The sequence below is a fragment of the Pempheris klunzingeri genome, chromosome 15, assembly GCF_042242105.1.
Source record: "Pempheris klunzingeri isolate RE-2024b chromosome 15, fPemKlu1.hap1, whole genome shotgun sequence".
Taxonomy (NCBI): Eukaryota; Metazoa; Chordata; class Actinopteri; order Acropomatiformes; family Pempheridae; genus Pempheris; species Pempheris klunzingeri.
This window is the reverse complement of record NC_092026.1, coordinates 3,365,122-3,379,908: the sequence shown is the minus strand read 5'-3', so window position 1 is coordinate 3,379,908 and position 14,787 is coordinate 3,365,122. Positions and strand designations below refer to the sequence as shown.

Here is a 14,787-nt window from a genome sequence, read left to right as displayed (position 1 = left end):
GCCAGCCTCCCTTGCCCGGTTTTAAAACAAGCTCCGCCCACTCGGGTGAGCACGGACGGCGAAACGAGCGCTCCCGACACACACGCATGCACGCACGCTCAGTTTGAACTGCGCAACAGCCTCTCTGGCTTCCTATTGGACGGCTGACGATGACGCGCTGACGACCGGTAGCAGGTTGTGTGGGTGACTGACAGCGGCTCGCCACAACCATCACACCTCCGCCGTGAGACAGCCAGCCAGACAGCCAGCCAGCGACAGACAAGTTGGCAGGAAACAAGCGGGGGAGTTTGTTGCTCTTCGCTGCTCTGGAGGCCGCTTGCTTGGGGGGATAAAACGGTATTTCTGAGCACGGCGAGGATGTCCGACCCGGCGGGAGAGGGATGAAGATGACACCACTGTTATGGCGAGTTGTGTCAGTGTGGCTATGTGTGGCTGTAGCCTGTCGGTAAGTTCATCAAATTTAACTGTCACTTTGATGTTACTGACTGACAGTGACTGTGAAAGCCAACAAACGGCCTGACAAACGGCACCAAAGGTTTAAATCAGACTTAACGCATCATTTTAGCTAGTTAGCTTGCTAGCTAGCTTGCTAGCTAACATTATTTAGTGATGTGGCACCTGGCTGACTTTTGACTTGTTGTCAGTGTCACGAGTTAGCTTGAGTTTCTGACCACAAGTGCTAGCATGTCAGCTAACACAGCTACCTCATTAAACAACACTGTGTTCAGGTTAGCAACCATTTAATACACACACACACACTTCATATGACTGTGCTACCATAAGTTTAAACAGCCGCCACAAGTTTGTGTCAGTGAGTCTCCTTCATGCACCAGCTGACAAACACAGGCTGTGACTTCTGATCAAAACAACCACAGGATCTCTGCAGTCTGCTGGTGATCTGTGGCTGTTGATTCCCACGAATAAGTAACGTTAGCCGACGTCTCGCAGCTTTGGCTCATCAGCTCCTGACAGGATTACAGGCCTCTCACGTCAGTCCTCTTGATGGCTGCTGTTTTCTGGGTCTGCGTGGATCTGACAGGACACAGTAAAGCCAGCAGAGAGGGAGATTATGGAGGATGATTATGGGCTCCAGACATGATGTAGGAGGATAGTAACACGCACTGACTACAGCACTTCAGATGGAGAGGGAAGGGAGGGAGGGATATGATGTAATATGGTATTAAGATCCATGCTGGTGATGTTGCCCTGGCCTACTTTCATGAGCATTGCTTTCGTTCTCATTTTTTAGAGCGAAGCCATATGACTGTTTTGATCCTGTAATGTCTGTCGTCTATCCTCCTGGGACAGCACATTTCAGTGAACATAAAGATGTCGCAGTTGTAATGCATTTAGGTTATCAGTCCCAGGGGCTGCACACCGTGCATGCATGGATAAGTGGACTGTCATATTGGGACACTTAATGGAGGAGTGACCGAGCCGTCGTTAATTTCATTAATCACACCTGTGCTTTTCTTGCTATGACATGTCTGACTGCCCACTGTGAAAAGGTCTGTCTGAAGAATGAACCTCACAAAGATGGATTTTTGTTTTGGATCAAACAGGGGTGGCTGATATTTACTGTGAGATTATATAACTTTGTTCACATCGTAGCCTTTCGTCTCTATCCCTTTAATATATATATATATATATATGATGATACATGAGGTTGTATTAGACTATAGTTATTAAAATTTAAGGAATTTGAATAAGGATTTAGTTTAGTTTAGTTTAAATAGTAACTCATAAAATCCTATGACAGTCTTTTGCCCACAAAAGAATTACAATCACAAATAGCACATGCGATATGCCTCAGTATTAGTGTGTTTCAAGAGATGACATCATGATACTGTATGCCACAATATCAATAACTTGCTCTATCTCTAATTCAACTCAAGTCATCATGTACTAATTTCATCAAATTATAATTCAGGTCCAAAGTTGTCAGTCAAAGGTGTGTCTCACGGACACTTGAACGTGATCTTTGCACTTGTGAGAGACACGTTTATCTATTTCACATGTTGCATAGCATCTTAAAAATTGCATCATCTTCTTGCATATTCTTGAGTTTTGTTTATCCCGTGAATATTGAAAAGTTCATCACTGTATGTACAACATATTTGGCTAAACATATTTTACCACGAAGGATACACCTAATACCTCTTTCTTTTCCTGTCATCTTCTTTGTAACGTCTACTGTTTTAACTCTTCGTCTGTAACCACTTAGTTAATTATTTAGCAAGGCATGTCTTAACACCGCTCGAGCTCCTTTGGGAGTTATATTGTGGCTGCTGGCTTTCAATTAGCAAACAAACCCTCTGTTGTTCACTGTGGCGGTTGTGACTAGTCTAGCCTCTCAAGTCAGATCAACAAAGAAGTTGCGCCAGCCAACCCAGTGGCCAAGTAAAGTACTTGACCTGGAATCCCGAATAACATCCAGATAATGGCTTGGATTGTTGACAGTTTGCAGGTGCTGTTGGCCTTTGGACGAGGACAACCTTTTACCCCACAGGAACGTGCCGTCATTATTGCAATTATTTAAAGCCTTGTTAAGCTAATTATCATTGTTCTCCTGCCAGGGGAGAGGACAGTCACTTTGACCCTGACCATGGTCTGGCACAGCATTACTCAACAGAACTGTGGTGTTTAAAACAAATGAACAGGGTTTTAATATAATCTATATACAGAAAATTAACTCTAATTAAAATAAAAACTATGAAGCAAATGATGTGGAGATAATTCATGCTTTATTTTCACTTAAATGTGTTTTTTTTAGTACAGTACATAGTAGCTTTCAGGCAGTAAACCACAAAGAGAACACACTGACATGTTTTTTTCAAGGCCATACACGTAGGTTTTGAAATGTGCACCATGTTTAAGGTGTATCTCATGACGTTGGCAACATTTCCTTACTCTGCATGCAGATAAGATAAATTGTCTGTGTTGAGGTACAGGCCACCAGGTGACAAACTGGGCCACAGGGCCACAGTCTCCCTTGTGTGTGACTCACTGCACACAAATAAAATGTTTAGTGTGCTTGATTTAGGACTTTATGCCCTACCCATATACGTGTGGTAACATCAAATGATGCATTGATGCATAATCAAATGACTCCTATTCAGACAAACGGACTCTGGTGTTATGACACTGATCGTCTTTGTCTCGCAGGTACCCTAGTTGCTATGTCGGTTGCACAGAGTCGCACCAAGAGGCCGAGAGGCCCTTGTCCTCACAGGACGTCGGTTCGGAGGAAGAGTCTGGGGAAAAGCTTCATCATCACAAGGTAGCATCAACTCTATATTACTAAACTGTTTCATAGGTTTCTGTATGAAAACTTTCATGTGACCATACACACTTTTTTTTAGCTTATTCATCCACACAGGAAAACCTGATGCCACGTTAGACATGTTATCCGGTTAACAGCAGTTTCGCAGCTGCTTAGGAAAAAATGTTGCTCATTCAGCGTTGGGAGTGTTTTTGCTTCTGTGGCTGAACTCTCTTTATCATAGTGTCAGTGGCATCTGTGCACGTACAGCAAGCATTTATATGCGTGTGTGTTTTTATTCTCGAGGTTGAAGAAAGCTGGGTCTTACCTGCCGAGTCGCTGTCTGAAAGTGAGCAGCTGATGGAGGATGATCGGCAAAAAGAGGAGCAGACAATACATGAGGTGGACAAGAAACAACATTCAGAGGTAAACTTAAACTTTGTGAAATGCTACATCTATAAAACAAATGAATTACGTGCTGTGAGGTTTGCTTAATGCATGTAAATGATAATGTCACAGACATAAAGTAAGATTTCTAAAGCTTTTACTATAAGCAGCAGAGCAGCACATCAGGTTAAGACCAGGATAAACAGTCAGATGCATCATCTTGTTATTGATCGTTCCTGGAAGATTTGAAGCTTTCAGTGCTTGGTTTATCACTCACCACTCTGGCTAATGGGCCAACCTCGACAGCTCAGGTATCTCTCTGATTATCCATCAGGCCTTTGAAGTGGAGGAGTCCACTGTAGAGGAAGAGTTGGAGGCAGACAAAGTGATTTCACAACCTGAGCCAGAACCTGAGCAAAGCTCAGCAAATCATCATCCTGAAACGCCCATCGCTCAAGACCAGGACTCAGCCTCCCTGCTGCCCTCTACTGACCCCGTCTCTGGCTTTGCTGCTGAGCTTAAAGACAATCCCATCATCCCTAACTTTCAAGACAACATCCCAAATAGGCAAGACATGATTACATCCACACTCATTTAAGAAAAATGGCACGAAAATGCTTGTTTTGGTGTATCTCGTCGTTGACCATATGAGAGCAAGTTCATTTAAAATATTTGCATTTTGCGTTGATGTTTCCCTGCAAGTGAAAGGGCAGCAAAAATGTAACACGGACTGTCGTTTCATTTCAGCCCTTCAGATGATAAGTCTGACGTAGCGGCGCCCGAGGCCATTGATTCTGACCTGCCGCCAGCTGATTGTGAAGAAGAAGAAGAAGAGAGCAACCCCTATGACACTGACAGGTGGGCACACTTATTCTTGTGCCCTGTTTAGGGAGCTAAAAATATCAAAAGAACAAGCGGGACTCTGATGCTATTAATCAAGGCAACATCGCTTTTTTTTTGTTCCTCGCAGCAGTCCTCCCATTGTTCTGGAGAACACCTCCAACGTTCACACAGCAGGTACTAAAACGCACACCGACTCTCCTCTGAGTTCTGCGGCCGATCAGAGCACACAGCACCCGGACGCCAACGCATCTCACATGCCGCAAGAGAACGTAAGGAGCTCGGATGCCTGCCACGTGAGCTATTTTCCTCTCTGCACCAAAGGAGGTGTCCCAGCTCTCACTTTCTCATTATCTTTGCCAGGACCTGGGCCCCCCTGTCACCACTGACACAGATTCCAGTGTGAGCAGCAAAGACCCCGAGGACATCCCCACTTTTGATGAGTGGAAGCGGAAGGTGATGGAGGTGGAGAAAGAAAAGAGTACGTTTATCGAGCTCGTCTTGTCGAGTTGTCTTAATGTTGATGATCCCAAACGTAACATTCCCATGATTCTTTGCTCATTTCTTCCTCTCAACAGCTCAGTCTACTCATACTTCTAACATTGGGGCTTCTCATACGGTGAAGAAGGTCCAGAAGAACTTCAATAACTACGCCTCAGTGGAGTGTGGAGCCAAGATCCTTGGCGCTAACCCAGAGGCAAAGGTACTGCATATGTGCTGCTCCATCCCACTGAGGACTCTGACGTAATGACAAACACAAGCGCAAACTGATTTGTGCTAATTTGTTGCACGCAGAGCACCTCGGCCATACTGAAGGAGAACATGGACTTGTACATGCTGAACCCCTGTAGTAATAAAATCTGGTAGGTAGCACACGTGCATCTCCTGCTTTCAGTCGACACCGAGAACATTTTTGAGGCTTTGTTTTCTCGTTCTGGCTCAGGTTCATCATCGAGCTCTGTGAGCCCATCCAGGTGAAGCAGTTGGACATTGCAAACTTTGAGCTCTTCTCTTCTACGCCCAAAGACTTTCTTGTCTCCATCAGTGATAGGTATGCACTGCCGCTACCATACATGATTTTAATAGTGTATTTATGTTATATATCAGAAGTTTAATGATCTGTAATGAACTGACTGGTGTGTCGACTCCTGCAGATATCCAACAAACAAGTGGCTAAAGTTGGGAACCTTTCACGCCCGGGATGAACGCACAGTCCAGAGCTTCCCATTAGATGAGCATCTTTACGCTAAATATGTGAAGGTGAGTGTTTTTAATCTCTTAAAGCAGGTGAGCCTCTAAAACTGTGCAGCTGTTTCTGTGCACTTCTTCTCTTAATCTATTCGCATGTATCCGACTCTCATTCTTCCTTTTCTTTACAGTCACAAGATCTGTAGAGTGATAAGACTGTATTATAGGAGGTTTTGAATTCTGCATGTAACAGACTCAGTGTTGTTCATATTCTGGCTAAGAGCACCAGCAGAGACCTGATGCCATCGTGGTCATTTTGCCTCAGATGTGATTCAAATTAAAACCAACATACACTTTGTTTAGTCCTGTTTTGAATGCATTTGTACATCTCTTTAATTTACATGTCTTTTTTTCTGTCTTTCTTGCTTCAGATGTTCACCAAGTACATAAAGGTTAGCCTGCCTGATGTAGACGTCTGTGGTTGAGTGAGCTGAGGAGTAAACATGGAGGGGAAATGTGTTTTGTGTCTGTTGTTTAAGTGGTGTGATCAGCTCTAAACTGAATCAGCTCTAACTTGCAATGCCAGCTGCTAACCCATTATAACTTAAAAGAAATACTTGTTGACTAGGCTCCTATCACATGTAATGAATATTTGATTACCCATAAAATGACTCACTTACCCGTTACTGATGTCATGCTCTCAGTGTTTCTATTTAACCCATTTTGATTTTACAACGAAACAAAATTGTGGCTTTGCAGTTTTTAAATAACACAACCACAGTGTGTGAGTCTTGATTTGCATGTGGGGGGAATACAGCAGTTATTTCCATTCCAGTATCTAATCATTTCTGCTTTTTTTTATTTTTATTTTTTTAGGTGGAACTGGTGTCTCACTTTGGCTCTGAACATTTTTGTCCCCTCAGTCTCATAAGGTATGTAACAATTGTAAGCTGTTCAAAGCGGAAGTGAGAAACCTGTGGGACAAAGTGTAGCTTTGCTGTACTTTTTATTATTGCTTTGTATTGGATGCTAAGCCAGTTGTGCGTTTCTCTATTTTTACTAAACAACGATTAAACCAGTTTGATTCAAGTGTGTTTCCCAAATGATTTGCTTGTTGCACACTGCATGAGCTGTGGATGGTGTCAAGTGACATTACGTAATGTTCGGCATGTGGTCACGGTCAGCTCACTCTCACCCCTCACTGCACCACCAAGGCTTCGGTGGGAACAAGGACGACCAATGCACATATTAGCAGCTGTTCGTCTCTCTTGCCAAATGTAAAGATACATTTGGCTGTAGCTTGCGCAGAAAATGTGAAACGAAGACATGCATCATAGCACCGTAGCTATTTAGGAAGCTATACGGCGCCTGTTATTACTGCTGCGTTTTCATGTACTTCATCAAGGTAAATCAAACACGCTTGAGTTATTGAATGAATCTTGCATACGCTATGACCTGCAGTGTAGCTCTCTGGCCCCGACAGGCTGTCGGAGACTTCAGCGTCGGCCACCAGATGAGACAGATTAGATTTCACTGTCACATGAGCCTGGTTAAAGAGTAATTTTGATTCACCTTCTTCGCCAGGGTGTTTGGCACAAGCATGGTGGAAGAGTACGAGGAGATAGCTGATCCCCCAGAAAGGCCAGACGATCAGGATGATGACTTGGGTCAGAACTAATAAAACATGATGTATATATATAATATAGCTGGAACATTTTCTCCACGTTTTGGTGTTCTCAATCAATCCGTGAGATTGCTGTATGTTATTAAAGGCATTGCTCCCTACAGATTATCCTCCTGGATATGCACCTGGTGAAGTCAAGTTATCCAAGAATCTGATTGGATCAGCAAAGGGTACGCATGGATTTCTACTGCATAAAGATGATCCCCAAACCTGGATTACTGTATTAACTACTCAGTAATGTGGCCTTTACATTTCCTCCTCAGATGTCATCTTGAACATGGTCAATAATATTGCTGTGAATGTTCTCGGCGGAGGCCCAGAGATGCAAGGTATGACCAACACAACCAGCTTGCTGTTTCCAGTTTCAGTTTTGTCTCACAATTTATGTTTTTTGTATATTATCATACTTTGTGTTTATACCCTTAATGTTATTTTTCTTATTTACACTGTGTAGGTAACCTTTCATCACAGGACGTGAATGTGACTGAGCCTTCACCTCAAGTTGAAACCACCAGTCAAACTACCACTACAGACCTTACGCTAGTGTGAGTGCATGTCATGAGTCTTATAGCACATTATTGATGGAATAGAGTTGTATTTATACCGTTGGCATCGAGGAAAAGTGGTAAATATGACCTACTGTTATAAAAACGTCTGAAGTCTACATGAAAACCTCTGTAAGATATGTCATTCTTTGTGAAATAATGGATAATATTGCTTCACATAATTGTAAATTGGTGCTCTTTTGGTGTGGCTGTTGTGTTGGGCCTTTCCTTTACTGTACTGTCCTTCTCCCTCTGTAGTTCAGATTCTGAAAAGGAAGAAATTTTACCAGACCCTGATATCCCTGCAACTGTAGCTCCCCCCTCAGAGGCCACCGTATCAGAGACATCTGCTGCAGATAGTGACAATCTAGAGCTCCCTCCAGTGGAAGAAAACATTGTCACTCCTCTAGAGAAAGATGAGGAAGAACCTATCAGCTCTACAATCACACTTTTGGAAAAGGAGGAGGAGGTGGATGAAGAAAAAGAGCAAAGGGATCAGCATGAGCGACAACAAGCAATCCAAAACAACTGTTCAGTACTTCCATCATTTTCTTCCTCCTGTTCTTGCACAGCTTCCCTCCAGGAGTATCTCCAGCGGCGGTGTTCAGCCCTGCTGGCCAACAAAAGGAAATGCCAAACTATGGACAGAAAGCAGCTGATTCCCTCCATCCAAACACCCATCTGGCACCAACTCCTAACCCCCTCCGCTTGCCCTGAACCTCAGCAGCACCACAGTGAGGCACATCAGCCCCATGAAAAAGAGCAATCTTCTGAACAGGAGCCAGAGAGCGGAGCCAGTCCTTCAGAAACGCCACAGCCTCCAGGGAATACAGCACAGTCTCATAAAGAGTCCGTGCCCGAACCTCCTCTGCTGGAGCCCAGTCAAACCTCAAACCTCCCCACACCCAGTGCCACTGATTCATCCTCCGCCAAACCTACTCCTATTGTGGAGACACCACAATTGTCTTCTGAGGAACCAACGAGGGAGCTACGGCCGTTAAAGAGCCAGGATGTAGCGACAGAAGAGAGGCACACGGAGCCTTCAGCCTCTCTCAGTGGCTCCGTAGGACCCAGTGTCAGTGCCACGGGGGACGACACCTCAGTGGAACCAACAGAGCAGAAGACTGATACTGATGTTTCTCAACCAGACGTGAACGCCCCCATCCAAACCCTGGAGAAGATGGATCAGTCTGAAGATCTCACTCCCACCACCACCCCCCATTTAGAACATCACCCTGACCCACCAGCTGTACCTGAAAGTGGTGCTGCTTCCACTGAAGTATCCCACCCGGCTCCAGACACCGTCACAGAACCAGAGCCCTCTGGAGGTCCCCCGGTCATCACAGAAACTAAAATGGAGGACTTTACAGAGGACTTCTCTACGTCAGGTGGAAACGGTCAGCTGCCCCGCCCCTCTTCTTTGGCTCCCTCTTCCTCGCCCTCCTCACCGTCCCTCTCAGACATCTATGCAGAGCCCCTCAATGGCACGGAGCAGAACGGGAACCCGGTGCATGGCTCCAGCCAGAAGGAGTCCGTGTTCATGAGACTCAACAACCGCATCAAGGCCCTGGAGATGAACATGTCACTCAGCGGACGCTACCTGGAGCAGCTAAGCCAGAGGTGAGAAACGGACACACACACACACACACACACACACCAGTGTGACTGTTGTCCTTCACATATAAACTGAGTGAATTATAGTAAAACTTTTATGCTTTGATTGAAGGTATCGAAAGCAGATGGAGGAGATGCAGAAGGCTTTCAACAAAACCATCATTAAACTCCAGAACACCTCTAGAATAGCAGAGGAGCAGGTGAGAAAGATCACAAATTGCCACAGATTTTCTTTCCCATAAAGCTTTCTGCTTTGTGTTTAATGCTGCACCAATCAATGATTTGATTCACTCACACTGCTCTTACAAACCTGCAAAGCTAACAGGAGAGGGAAGATGTTGGACTTACATTTGGTAGGTAGATAAAAACAGGGCTCTAAATGAATGTTAATGCTGCTCCGTATCTGCTGGATGTGTGAATAGGCAACTGTTTGAAAACGCATTTGCCTTATCAACTTAATATGGTGATAATTCTGTGTGTCGATGTTTGTTTAAACTTTGTTGCACTGCCCCCAAGTGGCCCCAGAAAACACTGCTTTAAACCCTCTACCTTTTAAAGTATGTATTTCTAAAAACCTTTACTTAGCATTTCAGTGATGTGAACGAGCGCGTTGGTGCTTAATTCGTCGTCCCTTTTGTCCCACAGGACCAGCGTCAGACCGAGTCCATTCAGCTGCTGCAGGGGCAGCTGGAGAATGTGACTCAGCTGGTTCTCAACCTGTCTGTCACAGTCAGCCAGCTGCAGAATGAGGTAGATACATTGCTCCTGGCACAAAGCCTTCATCTGCAATCAGGGTTTTCAGCCTGATATCAAACTGAGTGAATTTAGTCTTTTCCTGGGACCAAAGTCATTACAGTGTACTGCTAATGCAATGTACTGTCCTGGCACGAAGCTTGAGGGTTTCTGAAATACATGTCTGAATGTGTGCATGTGTAATTGTTTCAGTTCTGCTCCATTTTCTCTTTCTCCAAATCAATGGTCTGTCTCGGTGTCTCCAGGTGTCAGACAGGCATAACTACCTGCTGCTGTCGCTGGTGTTGTGCATGTGTCTCGGCCTCCTGCTGTGTGCCAACCACTGTCGCATCTCCGCCATCCCTCCAACCACAGAGCCAGAGCCACCCATGCCTAAGAGCTACACCTACTGCTGTCCTGAAAGGTAGCAACTTTCTACTGAAATACACTGTACTTACAATGATAAATGCTACCGTGCGCAAACGCTGTCTTAATGACAGTAGAGTAAAAATTAAGATGAATCTTTGCAACACGATGGCACAGAAGAAGCTCTAATTGAAAGGTTAGATGTGAATGAGTGGCTGTTATGGGCAGAGCAGAGGTAACACGACCTTGAACGACTCCTGCTCATGAGGACGGCTTATTAATACAATTTTTCATCTGGAAGCTGGAATCTGAAGCGATCACACAGCTGTGACTCATGTCTCAATAAAGGTCGTTCCCCTTCAGCCATTACTGTTTCTTAATAGGCAGTTCTCCTCCTGTGATGAGACGGGCTTGAAGAGGAGCGCCTCCTACCCACTCATACACTCGGAGTCCTTCCAGTTAGCCACCACTGAAGGTACACTTCTTCTGCACAAGTCACACTAATCTTTGTGTCTTTAAGTGTTTCCTTTATGTTGGTAGATATTAACTTCATTCTCTGGCTCACAGGCCCAGACATGCTGTACGCCGACGAGACACAGAGTCTGTGTCCAGCCAACAGAAAGGTGTGTAAAGACTAATCTATTTCCCTGCAGCACATTGGTGTAAAACGCACTTTTAAAATACTGGTTGTAACTGTTGGTAACTGTCTGGCTAACCCTCTCCCACAGAGGAGACGCCGTAAGATGAAACCCGCTGAGAAAGTGGAGACTCTGAAACCCTCTTTTCATGCTGCTCCAGAACTGAGTAATGGAGCTGTTGTGTGTAACGGTCAGCCCGTCACCACGAACCCTACGCCTTTTACAAAAAGGTTACTTCAACCTATGTTCAGAGACTCGCCTTCAGAGGGCAGCTCGGAGGGATCTTCACACTCCGACGACCCCTCCTTCTGTGGCATCACCGCAGCATGCACCCGAATCTGCGATGGGCTCCCTCCGCCCAAGACCCGGGCGGAGAAACGGGCATTAAGACGCAGGCGTCCAAAGCCCACTTGCACTGTGGCGGACTTGCTTCAGGCGTCGAGGAGGGACAAGAGCGAAGCGTTGCCTGTCTCTACCATACAGGACATGACGAACAGGAAAACGGAGCAAAGCTCTGGGACGTTTGGGGTAAATGTCGCCTTCTCAGGTCCTGTTTGACGTTTGACCCTCCTTCTCACTTGCCGCTTCACTCTTTGCAAAAGAGGATGGATGTTGATGTAGCCACGGGCAGCTTTAAGCTTCAATACGAGACAATTCCTTCACTCTTCAGTTTTATTTTCTGTTTAGTTCTTGTCAGACTTTTGTATTTGTTATACTTGAAATCAAAGAAACGTCTTCCCAGTTCGCCATCGAGACATTTCTCTTGTTTGGAAGGACCGACTGCGGCCTATTGGCCTTAAAAGTTTCTGAAAATAATAGAGTTGCATTGTCTACATGCTGCACAATAGCCACGCAAATGTCATCTGTTTTTCAAACCCCTCTCAGTTTTCTATCTGTACCTTCTTTTTGTTCCATAAAAATCATTTCTGACATCTTGAGTCAACCTGCTGTCAGGACTTTGCTTCAGATTCACAAGGCCGAGAAGAGGACTTTGTCTTTTTGCATAAGCTATTAATTTGGCACGTAAAGCACAGAAAACATATCAAATTATTTGGGAATTTGTATCGTGAAAGTTGAAAAATAGAACTGTGGGATCAAGTTTTGGCCATTAAAAGTTGGGAATAGATGTGAGTTTAAACCTGGTGTTAAGAAGATTCATTCAGTTTCTAGAATAACCGTAACGGCCGTCATTTCCATTTGGTAGCAGCGCATTAAAGACGTGAGCCAACAGTTGCAAATGACAGACAGGAAAAGCCTTTTTTGTTTTACTTTTCAAACTTGGGATTGAACAAAAAAAACGAACAAGTTGTTAGAAAACAGAATTTCTGCTTCTGCCTTCAGTCTTTGAAACGCTGACGCTTTGAGATACCAAGTTCTCCCCTGAAGTTGCTGCATTGTTTTGTAATCTGAAGCGCGGCTGAATGGTGTGACTGACAGTCCTGGAACTGCGCAATAATTGTACGCACATTAAAAATGTGACTTTTCCACCTTCTTCTGGAGCAGATCGTAGCTTAAATCTGATTTCAAGCGATGCTGCGGATGTTATCAAGGGGAAATGTAAATCCAGGGTTGGGGTGGATTTGAGCTCAGACCATCTTAGAGCTGCGAGCATCCATTTCCCTGAAGTACCCCGAGCATGTGCCCCTCCTCCCGGCTTCACAGCCTCAGGAGCTTTGTCCTGTAAGTGACCCTGAGCCCTGAGCAGTGGAGGAGAATAATGTTCCCTCTCAGCCCTGAGGGAGAATTTCCTCTGTGAGATAACAACAGTATTATTTAAAGGTAACGCTGACAGCTCAGGGTTGTTGCTAACTATTGTCAGTCAGATATTTTCTGCTCGTACTGCTTGTGTGCGGCTGAGTTGAGGGCGCAGTAGGTTTGATTTACAGGAGTATGAGCACCACAGTTGATTCTACTAAAGAATGCAGTGTTATATAAAAACACAACGGGGCCAACTGTGGAAAAAAAGGCCAAAAATAAGGCTGAAATCCCAAATCAGGTCACAGAATCAGATGGGTCACAGAACACGGTGTAACACCTTTTGTACGTCGCTGACATGCAGATACTTTCCTGTGATTGGCTGAGTGATTGTGTACTGATTTATTTATGTTTTTGGTTAATTTTGCAAATCCTGTCAACCTTTAAACAGGTTCAAATGTCTTGGAGTTGAAGCTGTGCAGGCTACTAAAACAGAGCTGGGAGTAAAACCACACACACCTGCACACACCTGGGTTCTGTGTCCCAGGACTGCTGGTACCAGAAAACTAAACCACAGTGACCTCTCTTATGTAAGTGTTGTGTTGCTCTGTCCAGCAGGGGGCAGTGTAAGCCTTGACTAAAATACCAAAAAAAAAACCTACATTGAATGATTTTTGATCTACAATCACCATCGTTTCCATGTGATGAGTCATTACTCAGGATGAAAGTAAATTAGTTCAAGGGCTAATGCTCCATCAGCCAGGACGACTCTTTTTCTTTTGTCTCTCTTTTGCCCCCGTGGAGCCACTGAAGCTACTGTCCTTATTATCCCGTTTGCGGCCTGCTATTAAAATGTACTTGTTAGGCTCTGAAACAAGGAATATTATAACCAAATGAGCTCACTGCACATTCAAAGTGTTTTTACGGGGGGGACAGACTGGAGATGTGTTTGAAGACAGCATCTTTTGATGTTGCCTCAACCAAAAGCATTTATCGTATGGCTCCAGCTGTGTTTTTCAAGTCGGAAAAACTGGATTAATTCCATTACTTTTGCACATAGTGTCTCTCGCTCGCTGTGGTCAGCCACGGTCAGAGCCGAGTGGATGTGAGAAATTAGGTTAAAACCTCTTTATTCATCTGACCCGGTTGGGTAGCAGGAGCCTTTCAGAGATAAGCGTGCCTGATGCTCTTTTTCCCCCCTTCATTTTGTTAACAGAATTCCTAGGTTTTCTCTTTGCCCTGCCTCGTTCCAAAGATTATCTGTAAATGCAGAGCTGCAATCCTCTTTTCCCGGGCACTCTGTTTTTTATCCGAGCTCTGTTATGGCCTGAGTATGCTCAGTGTGCTGTTGTATCTGTGTGATTTTTATTTGGGTGTACAGGTGTCTGCTGTATTACTGATATGCAGCTCGCTCACTTGACTGATTCTTGTCAAAAAAAATAGAAGAAACTGAGTCCAGACTCTCAGCAGAAATGATTTTCCAGCACTCTAAACACTCATTTAACATGTAACCTGTGAAAGTGTCTTCTGTTTGCTTGGAAGGAGGCTTTAGGTGTTTTTTAGACAGAAAGGAAAGCAAAATTTGGACCTGTGTTATTTGCGTGAAATTGACTGCTGGATGATTTCTGCAGTGTTTATTTGTCTGTGCCAACTGTACAGATGTTAGCTGTAAGCTAGCGGCCGACTGTGTGTTCCTGTGTGTGTTATTTCCGTCACTCTCCTAGTCTGTGTTCAGTCTCATGATGTAACTCTACATTCATGAAGCGCAATTTTTTTTTCTCAAGTTGAAACATTTTAAATTGGCACCGCCAGTCTACGTCTTTACGCCTGCTCGCA

At 44.6% G+C, this 14,787-nt stretch overlaps 1 protein-coding gene across 1 annotated transcript; it reads left to right on the top strand.

Moving 5' to 3' along the window:
* The first annotated feature begins 197 nt into the window (after positions 1 to 197).
* On the top strand, positions 198 to 12,199 carry LOC139214887 (SUN domain-containing ossification factor-like). The gene is made up of 24 exons (XM_070845834.1): positions 198 to 445; positions 3,166 to 3,280; positions 3,569 to 3,688; positions 3,984 to 4,216; positions 4,397 to 4,507; positions 4,620 to 4,761; positions 4,853 to 4,970; positions 5,068 to 5,192; positions 5,285 to 5,352; positions 5,433 to 5,540; positions 5,644 to 5,749; positions 6,109 to 6,129; positions 6,554 to 6,609; positions 7,262 to 7,344; positions 7,466 to 7,531; positions 7,625 to 7,690; positions 7,816 to 7,906; positions 8,165 to 9,526; positions 9,633 to 9,720; positions 10,166 to 10,270; positions 10,519 to 10,676; positions 11,002 to 11,093; positions 11,186 to 11,241; positions 11,347 to 12,199. The coding sequence occupies exons 1-24, from the start codon at positions 381 to 383 to the stop codon at positions 11,812 to 11,814; spliced, it is 4,023 nt and encodes a 1,340-aa protein (XP_070701935.1). The 5' UTR covers positions 198 to 380; the 3' UTR covers positions 11,815 to 12,199.
* Positions 12,200 to 14,787: the final 2,588 nt, after the last annotated feature.

Excerpts from the sequence above, each read along its gene's own strand:
- LOC139214887 (XM_070845834.1), top strand. The coding sequence starts at position 381 with ATGAAGATGACACCACTGTTATGGCGAGTTGTGTCAGTGTGGCTATGT. Across the intron at positions 4,217-4,396 it reads CAAGACAACATCCCAAATAG|CCCTTCAGATGATAAGTCTG; the intron begins GCAAGACATGAT and ends GTTTCATTTCAG. Across the intron at positions 10,677-11,001 it reads ACCTACTGCTGTCCTGAAAG|GCAGTTCTCCTCCTGTGATG; the intron begins GTAGCAACTTTC and ends GTTTCTTAATAG.